General features: G+C 30.5%; 3 protein-coding genes and 1 non-coding gene across 4 annotated transcripts; 1 reads left to right on the forward strand and 3 right to left on the reverse strand.

Moving 5' to 3' along the window:
- Positions 1-710: 710 nt before the first annotated feature.
- LOC103495506 (uncharacterized) lies at positions 711-2222 on the reverse strand. Its single transcript, XM_008457089.3, has 3 exons — positions 1696-2222; positions 1353-1578; positions 711-1265 (listed from the first exon to the last, which is right to left on the reverse strand). The coding sequence occupies exons 1-3, from the start codon at positions 2086-2088 to the stop codon at positions 832-834; spliced, it is 1053 nt and encodes a 350-aa protein (XP_008455311.2). The 5' UTR covers positions 2089-2222; the 3' UTR covers positions 711-831.
- Positions 2223-8389: 6167 nt separating this feature from the next.
- Positions 8390-8462, reverse strand: TRNAF-GAA (transfer RNA phenylalanine (anticodon GAA)). Its single transcript has one exon. It is a non-coding gene; the product is annotated as a tRNA-Phe (tRNA).
- A 491-nt stretch (positions 8463-8953) lies between these two features.
- On the reverse strand, positions 8954-11472 carry LOC103495507 (probable L-type lectin-domain containing receptor kinase VII.2). The gene has a single exon (XM_008457090.3). The coding sequence runs from the start codon at positions 11247-11249 to the stop codon at positions 9198-9200; it is 2052 nt and encodes a 683-aa protein (XP_008455312.2). The 5' UTR covers positions 11250-11472; the 3' UTR covers positions 8954-9197.
- A 2459-nt stretch (positions 11473-13931) lies between these two features.
- LOC103495508 (uncharacterized) lies at positions 13932-14955 on the forward strand. Its single transcript, XM_008457091.3, has one exon. The coding sequence runs from the start codon at positions 14150-14152 to the stop codon at positions 14657-14659; it is 510 nt and encodes a 169-aa protein (XP_008455313.1). The 5' UTR covers positions 13932-14149; the 3' UTR covers positions 14660-14955.
- Positions 14956-15003: the final 48 nt, after the last annotated feature.

Here is a 15003-nt window from a genome sequence, read left to right on the forward strand (position 1 = left end):
AGGCTAAGACGAAGCAGAACCTACTAAAAGCTAAAATAAGTACGAAGACAGAGAAGGAGAGGTTTTTGAACGTCGAATAACTGTCCTAGATATATATAGTCATTAGTATTCCTATTATATATGATTAAATAGATAATACCTTTTTTTATATTTTATGTGCATTTTAAAGGTTGGAGATAATCATCGATATTTGATATAGATATCGAACTCTTTATACAAACGACTACGAAGCATATAAATAGATATTTTCATTCGTGGACTACAAAATATTGATCTTATAAAGATCACAATGCAATAGGTATATCATTTATGGATGAAACTATCAATGAAACTAACCACGACATATTGAAATGAGTTACAAAGGTATATCATAAAACTATCAATGAAATTAGCACTCGTTAAAAGCAAATACCAAATTTTAACTTAAAATATAGTGTATTATCTAAATTTTAACTTAAAATATAGTGTATTATCTAAAGTTACAATATTACTCCATAAATATTTGAACTTTCCCTAAAATTCTTTAACCTAGAGTCAATCTAGATCTAAATTGAATCAATAATCCAAAAGTTAATTTAAAGTCATCCCCATACTATAATTTCGGATCTTAAGTTTCTTTCTTTTTAAATCTCAATATTTTTTTTTTCTAATTTCACCATAAATATAATAAGATTAATTATTTAGATTTTCATAAGTAAAATATAGAGAGGGGATGAAAGAAGATTTATTTGAACCTACCAAATACACAACTTTGATAACTCTGGGCAGAGGATTTGATTTTTTATATATACAATTTTCTAACAAAGCAAAAGCACAAATACCAAAATCGCCTCAAACAACTTCAACGGCGGTACAATGCAGGCCACCCAAATTATCTAGAAGATCAAATGTCAACATCGACGCCTTCGATTTCGCCGGCCGGTCCGAGTAACTCACCGGCAACGGTACCATCACCGTCGCCGCCCTCTCCCTTTCCCTCCGTCCCAGCCACTTCGATTGCATATATTTCTGTTTCCTCCATGGAGCCAGATGCATCTTCTTCTCTTTCGTACACCTCTTCGCCGCCGTACATAAGATCTTAATCAATGACCACAATCTCTCCGATTTCCCCACAAAAACCTCCGGTAATCGCCGGATTAATTTGTTGTATTCTTCATTTGCTCTCGCCATCTCGAACTCTGCCCTAAAATTCAGCTCGATCACCACCCGAACTTCCCCTCTTCTCGAATTTGAATTGTCCAACACTTCTAAATACGAATGTTCCCCTGGAAAATTAGGGTTTCTTCTAATCAGATTCAATTATTTTACGGATTTTCCGTTTATTTAGTTTATTTATATACATATCTTTTTACCTGATGGAATGTCTGATGAGCTTCTCCATTTCGATTTGCACACAGCGCAATTTAAACCGGTGATTCGTAACCGATTACAGATCTCTCTCTGCCAGCAGTTCCGGCAGCTTCCTGACGGCGACGTCCCACACTCGCATATCGTTGATTCTATACTTATTTCCCTTAGAATCTCCGCCGTCGCTCGGCGGATTCTTGACTCAATCGAACTCGTTCTCCGTAACGTCGTCTGTAAAATGAAATTCAATGATTAATTCACGGAACTCTGTTTTCTTCATCTCCTTTTTGCTTTTGATCTAATTAAAATCGGATCGTGTCAAATCACGAGATTAAAATCGGTGAGTACCTGGAGAAGTTCACCCTGAGAGTTCCAAAACGTCTTACTCTCTTTGACGTCGAATGAGTTTTCTTCCTCTTCGTCGTCGGAGTTACAGAAATTTCCCGATGACGTCTCACCGTCCTCTAGATACCTAAAAAAGACATCGGAAAAGCTCGCCGTTCCACTCATCAAGTCACTATCCTCATCGGAAGTCCGTACATTTACCGGAATCTTCACCATGGTTGTAGTCAGAGATATCAGAAGAAGAAGAAGAAGAAGATAGAGGAGATTCACGTGGTGTTTCTTGAAATGGAAAAGGGAAAATTTGAGGTATTTATAGGAGAAATTTCGTGTGGGGTCCACCGATCCTAGCTGGGCGAACGAGCCGCCGCGTGAAAGAAAAGATCGGGTCCACTGCATTGTGGATTAGACAGCTAATTCCACGTCTGCTAAACTAATTATTTATTTACTATTACAAATAGTTTGGATAATTCTCGAATATCCCTTCTTCTTCTTTTCTTTTTCTCTCCCTCTTTGAAATTACTATAAAAGAAACCAATGCATTCTAATCCCCCCCCCCCCCCACACACATCCTCTTTTTATTAAAAGAAAAAAAAAAGAAACAAGTGTTTTTTTTTTTTTACTTTTGTGAAAATTTTAAAATTATGCAAAATAATTAATTACGAAATAAAAGCGGATAAAGATATATTATGATAAAAGTTAAATGTATTAAAAAAAAAAAAAAAGAAAGAAAGAAATGAGGCTGTTTTGTATTGTAGGTTACATTTGTTTTATTTGTGTATTTTGTCGTGATCCTATCCGAAAACCAAAACTTATCTGGTAAATTAGCAGTGAAGAAAATAATTGGGAAAAGGAAAGTGGTAGGAAAAGGAGTAGTCCGAATCAGAAGTGAAACGTGGCGACATCCAACTATGTGGCACAGTTATCTAGGACAGCTGGCAGTATAGGCGACACGTGGATTTATGCAGAAACGTTGATGTGTGAGCTTTATCCAAATTGAATGTGGGGTCCTCCAAAAACCCTGCCAAAATTTCTACTATAACCAATCCATTATTGTTGTACTATCTCATACACACCACTAACACATACACAAAGTGTCGAGCCTTCGAGTTTTAAATATGTACACTCATCTACTTTGATTCCTTCATGTTTCAAGTTTCAATTGGAATAATTAAGTAGTGTTGAGGGCAATGGGTATGTTATTACAATCCTTTCGATTCTTTAAATATCGTAAATAGTAAATATCGTAAAAAATAAGTAATTTTGAAATAACGTTTATTAAATCTAATCGAAAATTTTTAAATAGAATTTACTATAACAAAAGATGATTATTACAATCGTTCTAGATAAGTTTTATCTCAAACGGTTATTCAACATACAATTAATTACATTATTAGCTAATATATGTTTTAAAACTACAATTTTTACTATTTCTTGTCGTATTTATTGTTTTCTATGATAAACTACATCTCAAATGCAAACTATTATAATCCACAACAATTCAACTTTCACGAAACTCTAAGATGTGTAACTGAGGGGCAATGGTGTCATTTGAAGGAAAACATTATTGATTTGTGACTTTGTTGGTAGCGCTCCTTTTATTGACGGGGGGTGGAGGGCCCATCATTCATATATATATTAAAGAAACAAATTGTTCCTAAGCTGACGTGGCCATCTACACTTGGCCGTCATCACAACACAAAAATTATACCCTCTTCCTTTTTCTTTTTTTTTTTTGTAAATAAAAAATAAAAAAAGCTAACATTTTGTCCTAAAAATTAGCAATTAATTTGTATTTAAGGAAACATGTTCAATTAATTTATTTATTTCTAGATGCTACTTCATTCAAGATATCACTAATTAAGAAAGGTGTAGATCCCCAAACATTTTATTTATTTATTCTAACATTGATGAGATGAACGTTAGATGGCAAACTATGTTTAAAATTAATTAAGTCGAAGAAATTTTTATAGATGGTTTTGTGAATTTTGCTAATTTTGTAAATAGTTTTAATATTTTGTTATTTTTGAAAATGTCCCTTTAAATTGATTGTTTCGTAAAAAAAAAATGAGAAAATAAGTCAATTAGTTACATATTATGTTAAATTTTCATCGACATATTATTATTCTTATATATTTTTTTTAAGTTCCAATGTCTACGTAAAAGGTGGATAGGTAATTTTATTATATTGTAAAAGAAAAAACTATGAAATACAAAATGTTGGTAATAAAATATTAATATTGAATCTATAACATAAATAAAATTCAATAATTTTAGTAAATAGTTTCAAGATTTAAACTTAGATAGGAGGTTAACAAATAGAATAACTACTAAACTACTCATAAATATTAAAAATTAAATAGTTTTATTTATTTATATTATATAAAGACAATAAAGTTGAGGACGGAATTCGTCGGTGTTTATAATTAAAATAATATTTTAATTTCTTTTTTCGTTGATTAAAAAGTCTCCTAATTCTTCCTTCCAACAAAATTGAAAAGTTAAAAAGATTTTAAATATTTTCACTAATTTTCTCACTCTTGACCTTATTATTATTAATTGTTATCATTGTAATTATGTAGCAAATTTTTAATGGTTTATAACAAAAACAAGACTTTGATATTTTAATCCAAAGTTGAAGGAGTTTACTTTTTTTTTTTTTAATTTTCTTTTTAACAAAATAATTGTAACTTAGCATGAACAAATGAAAAACGTTTTAAAAGTGACTATGATAGAACACAATAGAAAAATTGATATGAATTTATATTTTATTTCAAATAAAAAAATTTATTATATCAACTTTTTGGTTCAAATTCTTTTAATCACGTTTAATATAAAAAGAAACAAAGCATTATAATATCAACCTAATAGATAATTAATATTTGAACCATTCATAGTCTTATTAAATAATTATTGTTTAGGCTATAAATAAATTGTTTGCTACAACAACCTAATACAACTCTTAGCATTCATATTTTTTAAACAATACAAGAAACCGGTGCAAGAGCACATTGGAAAAGTACTCTTAACAATAAATTAGTGGAATGATATATATATATATATAATACCCTATATAGAAAAAAGTAACAACACTTTGGAATAACATATCAAACCTATAGTTATTTGGAGACAAATTTAATTAGGTTCACCACATGGAAAAAAAGAAAAAGAAAGTGTGGACATGTGATTGATCTAGCTTAAAGCACTTCGGTGAATGTAAGTGTTATTGAAATCGACCTCAATCAAGTATGAGCTTGACACGAAACAACTTAATGAAAAATCAATATTGACTAGTAGCTAGGTATAGATCATCGATACAGAATAAATAATATTACAGAAGAAAAATACTAATTTAGAAAGGGTGAGTTGTACTTATTTTAACTTAAAACGTGGGTTTTAAATTGGGTCTTTTCATAAATATAAAAAAGTGAAAAAATATTTACCTTTTATAGAACAATTCCAAAAATGGAAAAAGTCTAAAGATCTACCGTGTAAAATACCAAAAATGCTCTGTCAACCACGCCGTTAATAACGGACGCGTAATATATTTGCGATCGTTTAGATTTGGTTATTGTTTGATACGCGATCGTTTAGATATGTCTACAATTTATTTTTTCAATTCAATCGTTTAATTTTGTTACACGATCGTTTAAATTTGGGGACTCAAATCTAATGATTTTTTTTTCAAAATTTGGTACACGATGTTTTTAATTCTTTTGGTACATGATAGTTTACTTGTTTTACACGATCGTTTACATTTGGCTACTCCAATCCAAATGATCTTTTTTCAAGATTCTTTATATACGATCTTTTATTTTTCTTACACGATCATTTACTTTTTTAAACGATCGTTTACATTTGGCTACTCCAATCTAAATGATTTTTTTCCAAGGTTCTTTGTACACGATCTTTTAGATTTTGTTATTTTTTGTATACGACATAAAAAAGAAAAATGATGGAAAGAAATTGCAGAAAAAAGGAAAAAAGAAAGACGAAATTGCAGGAAGAAGACGAATAGCAAAAGAAAAATGGAAGGGCAAACCTGGAATCTTTAAAAATGGCTAAATTTATGAGTTTTGTTATACGAGCCGTAAATAGTTTGAAATTTTGTTACATACGTAAATTTCCCTTTTTAAATTTCAATAGTTTGCAGAGGAAGGTTAAAATTTTAATATTTTTATTACTTAATTTTGTATTAAATGACTCTATAAACTAACATTTCACAAGTATATGATTTTTGATATTTACTCTATTTTTAATTTTCTTTCATTTTTAAGTATGTTTAAGAAAATTAAAAATTTTAAAAGAGATACTTTAAATTAGTAAAAAGAAAAAAAAAACACTTCCAAATTCTAAAAGTTATATATAAATAAAGACACTTTTAACTAATATATTTATGTATTTTATGAAGGAAATGCTTATGTTAAAAATTTAAAAGAAAAAAAGTCAAAATTGAAGTTAGTTTTAAATAAAAATCTTAAAAAGTAAAGAAAACATTGAAGCTTTTAGAGAAAGGTGATATAGATAAGAGAGAGGTGATGAGTCATTGTGCTATTTAAAATATAGAGAATAAAAAGATCATCCATTTTCCTCTATGTGGGTCTCATGAATATTAAAAGGAAAGTTGAAATATAATAATGAAAGTAGGCTTATAATTAGTGAAACCATGTGGGGTTTGAGAATATATGGGATAAGGTTAGGGATTTTTATTTTATTTTATTTGGAAAAAGTAAGGTTGAATGATTTGAAACCAATATATATATACATATATATAAAGGGTATATAAAATATTGGCTAAATTAAATGGAAAAAGATTGTTTTGATAGCCAAAAGTGTCCTTCCACTTTCACAAGCTTTTGGTCTTTTTCTTTGATATTTTGCATTGAGATTCTCAAATGCCTAATCACAACTATCAATTGTTTTTCTTTTTCTTTCTCCTAAACTTCAAACTCAACTTGTTAACCATAGTTTAGAATTTGATTTATAATAGCAAAGTAGCGATGATGTAATAAGATTTAGATATAAAAGTAATTAAAGACTCGAAAGAACCTCAAAACAAACTCAAAAAGTAGTCGGGACACATCTTTTTATGAGCGTTGTATGGAAGATAATTATTCGTTTTGCATAGGTTGCAAGCATATATACTTCAATGAATACAATGACTAATTCTCAACCTCGAACTATTAGGGTTTGATAGAATTTCTTGATGTTTGCTTTAAACTCAACACAAAAACAAAAGAAAAAAAAAAAGAAACAAAATGAGAGAGCTTTTCAATTTGGAATGTAATGCTACCAAATAAAGACCAGATTGCTATTTATAAGTTAGCAACTCAGTAACTCTCCAAAATAAAAAATAGAATCAAATAAATACAAAAATTAAAACATATGTCAAAATTTAACCGACCAAAATCAAACACAATTCATTAAAAGTGAAAAACTATAAATTTAACTATCATGCATGTTAAACTTGTACATGAAACATCATTTTAATTTGATGGTCTCGATGAATTTAATCTACAAAATCAAACCCATTTTTATGTTTCAATATCCAATTGTTTCACTTTCTTCCATCCAACACATACTTCCTTTAATATGAAAGGGAAAGGGACCATCTCCCTCACTCTATTTTATCTTTCCATAATTACACAATGTATATATATATCCAACATATACTTCTTTTCATAATTTTGATTAAGTAGTGAAATTCTTAACGTAAAAAAAAAAACAAAAAGAACATAATTCAACTTAATCTTACTTGTAGTGATTCAGATCTCTCCATCGTTGTCGTATTAAAACAAGCTGTTAAAACGTGATGAGTATTGTCTTATATTTTTTTCTTTAATATAAATTACTTTTACCATGTTTTTTAGTCCATCGTAATTTTCTCTATCACATTAATTAAAAATTAGTCTAATTAGTCAACATAAACATTGTTTAACTAACATGAATATATGCTATCTAATTTTCGAGATCTAAGATTCAATTTTTCACTCTGTATTCTCATCAGAAAAGAGAAAAAAAAGATAGATTAAGTTGATTATTAGATATTCAAGAATATATAAGCTAGGGAGTTATAAATTACAATCCTTCTAAGATTTTCTTGGAAAAACCAATATAATATTTTGCCCCCTAAATTTGGCAATTTGGAGTAATTTAATTATAAATTCAAATGAAAATATATTTTTTAAACCTATAAACCTCATTTCAAAACTTTTATTCCATCATTTTTAAAGCAATTTTAAAGTCATATTTGGCATTATTATTGGCAAAAATCAAAATATGTAAGGTACATTTTAATAAAGCCATTGTATAGTTGTGCCTTTTGAACTAAATGCTTTTGATTAGAAAAAAAAAAAAAAGCACTTCAAAAGTCATTTTACACTTCTTACTAAATTCAGTAGTTTAGCAAAATAAATCCATAAATTCAACAAAAACTAAATACATTAAACTATTTATTTTAATCGAATGAGTTATATAATATAATGAACTTTTTAAGATTTTAAAATAAGTTAGTTACGTGAAAAAACCCATCAAGTTAAACATATAAATATGACCTAAAAACAAGGGACATTTGCGACAATAGCAAAAAAAAATTATGATAATAGAATACATCTCACTATATTTTTTAAATTACAAAAGTAACAAATTAAAAAACAGATAGTTATCTAATAATCCTACGATAATTTTTATGTAAAATTAATGCGGTGAGCGTGGATCGAACACGCGACCTTCAGATCTTCAGTCTGACGCTCTCCCAACTGAGCTATCCCCGCAAGGTTGAATATTAAGATTATTTATATCTTATTTATTTGTACCAAAACTCATTTTGTCATAATTTTAATTAAGATAACTTCAAGGTTGGTTTGGATATTTCTAGAAATTTATATTACAAAATGGTCGGAAAATTATTTATACTAATAAATAAATATTTTCACACTTTTTAAACCAAACCCGTTGATGTATTTTATTTAAGGGCTTTGCAAAAGTAGTAAAAACATTTATGATAACAGGGTTCATGTTACTATATTTAAAAAGGATAACTTTGGTAGCCATCATTTTTTTTTTTTAAAATTTTGTTATAGTTTTTTTCATTTACAATAATTTTCTTTCTTCCTTTATTTATATTACACTCACATTTATTTTATTTTATTGCGTGTTTCGTAAAATTTTAAAAAATGCAATAGAAATATCAATCAAAATATAGACGATAAGAAGGAAGATTGTTGATTTTAAAATCAAATTATATATTATAACAAATGACAGATCAATTTTAAAAACATTTTATATAACTTAGTTCGATTCTCCACCCTATGTACAGAATCAAAAGAAAAAAGTACATAATTTAGTAACCATGAATCTCTAGTAACCTTTTACATACATACATATAAAGAATCAAAAGAAATAAATAAGTTCAATAATATCATCAATTGAACACAGTATAAGCACTGACTTTACATATCTAAGACAATCTGTCGTATTTAAATAAAAACGATCAAAGTTCTTTGCTGCTAGCGACCGCTCTTTAAAATATCAGATTCAATGAGTGATGTTGAAGATGAAGATGTTTTGATTTCTTCAAACGTTGGATGATTTTGCTGAAAATTGTTGACTTGGTAAATCTCAGACAGTATTCTTGTTGATCTTAGTCTATTTAACAATCCATCATTTGAACCATTTCCATTTCTCTCACACAAAATATTCACAACTTGTTGCATTGTTGGCCTTGCACCAGCTTCATTATGTGCACATAATAATCCCAAACAAACCATTCTCTCCATTTCATCAATCTTATTCCCACTTATTTCCTCAACTCTCAATCTCTCATCAACTGCTAATCCAATCTCATTCCTCTCCATTAATCCTTTTACCCAATCTATCAACCATGGCTTCCCTTCTTCTATTGCTCTCCTCCCACAAACCACCTCCAAAACCAACACTCCGAACCCGAAAACATCTGCTTGTGCCGATACTCTCCCTGTTCGAACCACCTCTGGAGCCATATACCCGACAGTCCCCATTACACAAGTTGTGTCTGCCGTTTGTTCATGGGGTTGCATTCGAGCCAACCCAAAATCTCCTAACCTTGCATTCATGTCCTTGTCGAGTAGCACGTTGTTTCCTTTTATGTCTCTATGCAGAACCTTGGAATCCCAACCTTGGTGTAGATATAGCAACCCCGTGGCTACATCTCTTAAAATTTTCATTCTTTTCTCCCAACTCAGCATTTCGTTCTCATCATTACACCCAAATAGTTTCTTGTCTAAACTTCCATTTTCCATGTAATCATACATTAAGATCAAGCTGCCTTTCTCCTTTTTGCACCATCCTATAAGCTTAACTAGATTTCTATGCTTTAATCTTCCTAAACTTGAAATCTCAGCTACAAATTCCCTCATTCCACTCTCAGCTTCAACAGAGATTCTCTTCACAGCAACTTTTGATCTCCCTAATGTCCCTTTATAGACCTTCCCGTTTCTCCCAATTCCAATTACATTGGCTTCTGAGAATCCACCAGTTGCTTCATAAACATCTTCATAAGCAAACCTATGTGGCCAATATTCTAACTCCCAATCTTCAATTTCATCATCCTTTGGTTTTTTTCTTCCCCTTCTTTTGATAATTACAACACCATAGATTATAAAACAACAGATAATCACAAGTCCAACACCCCCCAAAGTTATTCCCAATACGAAAGCTCTTGAGTTAAAAATGGAGCCCTCTTTTTGAGGAACAAATGACGGTAAATCTGTTATCAACAAAGCATCACCTATAGACAAATTGGAGGTACTAAAACTCCAAGATAATATCTTATGGCTTTGAACTAATTGCCCAGTGGCTGCTGTAAATCCTACATACATCTCATCCAAAAGCAATCCAGGGAAATCAACAAATACAGATATCAATGGTTTTCTAGGCCTTTTCATTCCCACTTCAGCCATTGTGATATTAACTAAAGAATCAAGACATTCAATCCAAACCTGATAAGTTTCTCCATTATTGATCTTCAATTCCTTGAATTCTCCATCATCAGGTCCTCTCCAAAACCCTGCTGCAAAGGAAGCATTAGATTCAAGAGAATTCAAATCCACACCCACATGGTTATCATTGGGGTCATTGAACTCCAAATTTTGAAACGAATCGAACTCAACAGCGAAGACATGGTTATTGGGGCTGCCATTATTGGTGAAATTGAAAAGCCCCAAATTCTGAGCTGAGCTAGTTCCGTTGATTCCAGTAAAGGGTGTGAAGAGAAAAGCAAATCCATGACCAGGGAGAAGATTTGGTTGAGGGGCAACAGAGAAAATGAAAGAAGATGCAAAGGAAAATGAAGAATTGGAGAAATGGATGGGAATTTTGAAAGGGTAAAGAGCACGGCCGATGGTGAAAGGGGAATCTCTAGTGAGAATAAGAACGGAAGAATCAATGGTGGCGTTGCCGAAGAGCAAAGTATTGGTGGAAGTGAAATTGGTGTTGAAGACAAACTCTGTAGCAGAAACAGAGGTGGAAATGGATAATAGAATCGAGGTAACGGCGCAGAAAAGAAAGGACGAAGAAGACATGATGATGGGGGAGGCAATTTGGGGAAGTTTGTAATGATGAGAAGGATCAGAAATTGAAGAAGATGAAGTGGGAAAAGCCAAAAAAAGAAAAAGGCATAGACTACAGTAGAAGAATGAATGAGGGATAGCAATGAGAGATGAGTTCAACCAAAAAGGTGATTGTTGAGTCAATAAAAGAAGCCATTGATATTATCTGACAAAACAGGCAAAAGAGAAGATTGGTGGAATGAGGGTTTCTTTATTAATATTTCTAACATTAGTCAATATATATATATATTATATATACATATTTGTTAAATGGTAGATTGATATTTGCTTCATTCAAATTTAGTTCATCTCATTTCATAAAATCATCCTCATAAATACTCAAAATGAACTTGGCAGTAGTCTCCCACAAATCATTTGTTGGAATCTACTGGTGGGATTCTGATTGATTCTTTAGAGATGATCAACCTCCTTTCTGACAAAGAAGACACTGATACCAAACAATAATAATATTTTGGATGCTACTGTTGTGATAGTCTAATATACTCTCTTGCATCTAAGTCTCCGAAGGAATGTGAGTTTTCTCGTTGTACTTGTCCCTATCTTAAGTTGTCTTTTGAGGTAGTTTTTTAGTTTGTTTGTATTGCTCTAAAATTTACCAAATTATATATACTATTTATGAATGTTGTAAAATCATTCTAAGTTTTAGAATCATCGAGACTAAATTTTATTTTTTTGTTCGAACATTAAATTTGTAATTTAATATAATTTGGTTAAATTACAAATTTTAGATAGATTCTTCGACGAAAAGGTTCATGTTCGTGTACTTTATTCTTATTATTCGAGGAATTGTTTATTATTATTGGGAGATTATTATTAATATATATAGGAAAAGTTGTATATTATTTACATTGAAAGTATAAACAAAAAGAAGCCTTTGAAATAGGATACTAATTTGACACGCAAATGAATATGGGTATAAGAATATATTTGACATTGACTTGGTGTTATACATAAATCCTTTTCTTTTCCTAAGTCAAAAATTGAATAGGCCATGCATACAACAAATACTAGGTTTTGCACAATTTTGATTACTAAAAAAAAATCACTCTCCTTAAACTATAATTTAATTAAAAATTAGCCAAAAAATAAAGAAGAAAACACACCATTTGAGTTCGAGAAAATTAAGAGATACAATTTAACTCATTTTTGACTTGTTTGGAAAGTATAAAGCCATGCGTTCTTAATATATATCTTCATCTATTGAGATCTTTATAATTGCATGTGCCAAATAATTAATATATTGTCATGTGTAAGATAGACATTTGCGATTTATATCTATGTGCATTCAAATAAATAAGGAACCATATGTCTTGAGTTACATTTGACATTTAATATTGGTAATGGTCGTAAAGTTAATGCTTACTGATTTCACTTAAGAAAAATGCTAATTTTGAACTATAACACGATATTTTATATTTAGTGATGGATTTTCTTTACAACATGTATGAGCGAGATTCTTATTTACTAGAATTGTAGTGTCTTTATTAGTTGAATTATGCTAACCTTAACTGATATTGAGAAGTATTTGTAAAGCTAATACTTATCTATGGAAGTATACACATGTTAGGATGATTCCTTAATCTTTGAAAAATCAACTTTGTTTTTTAACAATGGATGAAAATTTAAACATCTAATATTTAGCTTAAGAATATGATGTCTTAACCTAGTGAGGTATGCTCAAGTTTACTTTTAAACCTGTACTTTAATTAACACATAATATCATTGAAAAGTTGGGTTCAACGGATGAATGACCTAAAATTTTTTGATGGACTAAGCTATTTGATCTCTCATACCTTGTTATTTCATTGTTCTATTCTCCTCTTTCTCATACACTTTCTTAGTCTCCTTTGTCTCACTTTGTTGCTCTACTACATCTGATGTTCTGAGCAACATTCTTATGTCAACGAAGATATCTCTACAACATTTCGACTTCTGAAAATAAATGGAGAATGAACGACACGAATAGAGGAAGAAGAAGTGGAGGATAGAAGAAAAAAAACAAGGACAATTTTGTAACTTTTACAGATGATATATATAACACACGAAACCTTCAAATTTTAAAAAGTGGAATAAAAAACATTTTTGAATTTGGAATCACTTTTGTTATACAACTATCTCTTGAAACGTTATCACTAATACATATACAAGTGAATCAAATTCAAATGCAAATCCAAAAAAGAAAATATTCTTCAAGAAACACAAAGAATGCATTTGAAGCAATGATTCTCCTAAAAATATAATAACTACCTCGTATAATTATCATTTTGTACTTCTCAAGTAGCTTTAGTCAATATTATTCAAAATTTACATTTACTATAGCTTTTACTACTATTTTATATCATTCTTTTTTTTGGTTTTTTGTTACATTATTTAACGATTTACGTTCTAAATACAAACTATGATAAACAAATATCGGCTCAAAACCGAAAAGGCTAAAAGAGAGGTAAGGATTAACAAAAAGCTCAAAGCAAAGGGGAGAGCCCAAGAGCCTACTTAACTATCATTCAATACAATCCAATCCATCAATACTTTTGGTGCGTGTGCTCCACCTTCCAATCACAAAACCCATTAAACCAATCCCATTGAAAAGTAATACACAAAGCACCAAAACAGAGAGTGGAGTGTTGTTATTATTATTATTATTATTTTTAGCTTTTCTTTACCTTCACGATCTCTTCTCTTTACAAATACCCTCTGCTTTTCATCTTCTCTCACTGCCCCTTGACACCAAAAGGGGAAAGCACAAAACCAGAGAGAAAGAAGCTATAGAAGGAACTGAAATCAAATCACAGAGTTAAACAGATTTGGAAATCAAGGTTGGTTTTTTATTTATTTATTTATTTATTTTTGAAATGGCAGACAATAAGGAAGAAGACCCAGAAACAGCCCCACCACAACAAGCAATACCCAAATCTTATTCTTTGATTATGAGAGTTATGAGCAAAAGAAGAACATGGGTATGTTTATTTGTTCTAGTTTATGCTCTTCTTTTGTCATCTTCTTGGAATTTTCTTGTTTCTATATTGTCTTGGTATAAATCCCAAGTGGAAGCTTCTTCTTCTTCATTTGGGTGGCCTGCAATTTATGCTTCTTTGCTTCTTGGAGGTGTTTTTGGGGTTATTTCAATGGTGGCTGCACTGGCTGTGATGATTCCTGCTACACTTGTAACTTGGATTGCCATTGTTGTGTTGCTTTATTTCTTTGGGAAGCCAAGGAGGTTGTTGGTGGTGGAAGGGAGGAAGATCACTAAAGAGATTTTTGGTGTCGTGATTAAGATTTTGTTGAAGGAAGGGAATTTGGTGGCTGCTGTTTGTGCTGTTTTGGGTTATTTTGCACTTTTTAGGAAGACTAATGAGAGTTAGAGATACTGAAATCCAGACTAAGAATTTAGGGTTTTGAATCAAATGGGTATCTGAAATTTCTAGCGAGGGTTTGATTTGGTAAAGTTTTTTTTTTTTTTTTTTCCTTTTTTTTTGGGATTGTACGTGTAGGTGAAGCAATTTCTGTGGGTTATTCTGACATTGTGTAATGGGTGTATGATGGATTTGGGGAATTAATTGGGGTTTTAATGGTTTAACTTTAGATCTTCTTTGTAGCTGTAGAGCTGTTGGGTTTATATGAATTATAACTTATAAACACTCTTTTGTTCTTTTTAGAATTGAGTTCTCTCCAGAAATGCTTCTTCACAACTAGAGATTTACGATTC

This window comes from Cucumis melo, chromosome 1 (assembly GCF_025177605.1).
Source record: "Cucumis melo cultivar AY chromosome 1, USDA_Cmelo_AY_1.0, whole genome shotgun sequence".
Taxonomy (NCBI): domain Eukaryota; kingdom Viridiplantae; phylum Streptophyta; class Magnoliopsida; order Cucurbitales; family Cucurbitaceae; genus Cucumis; species Cucumis melo.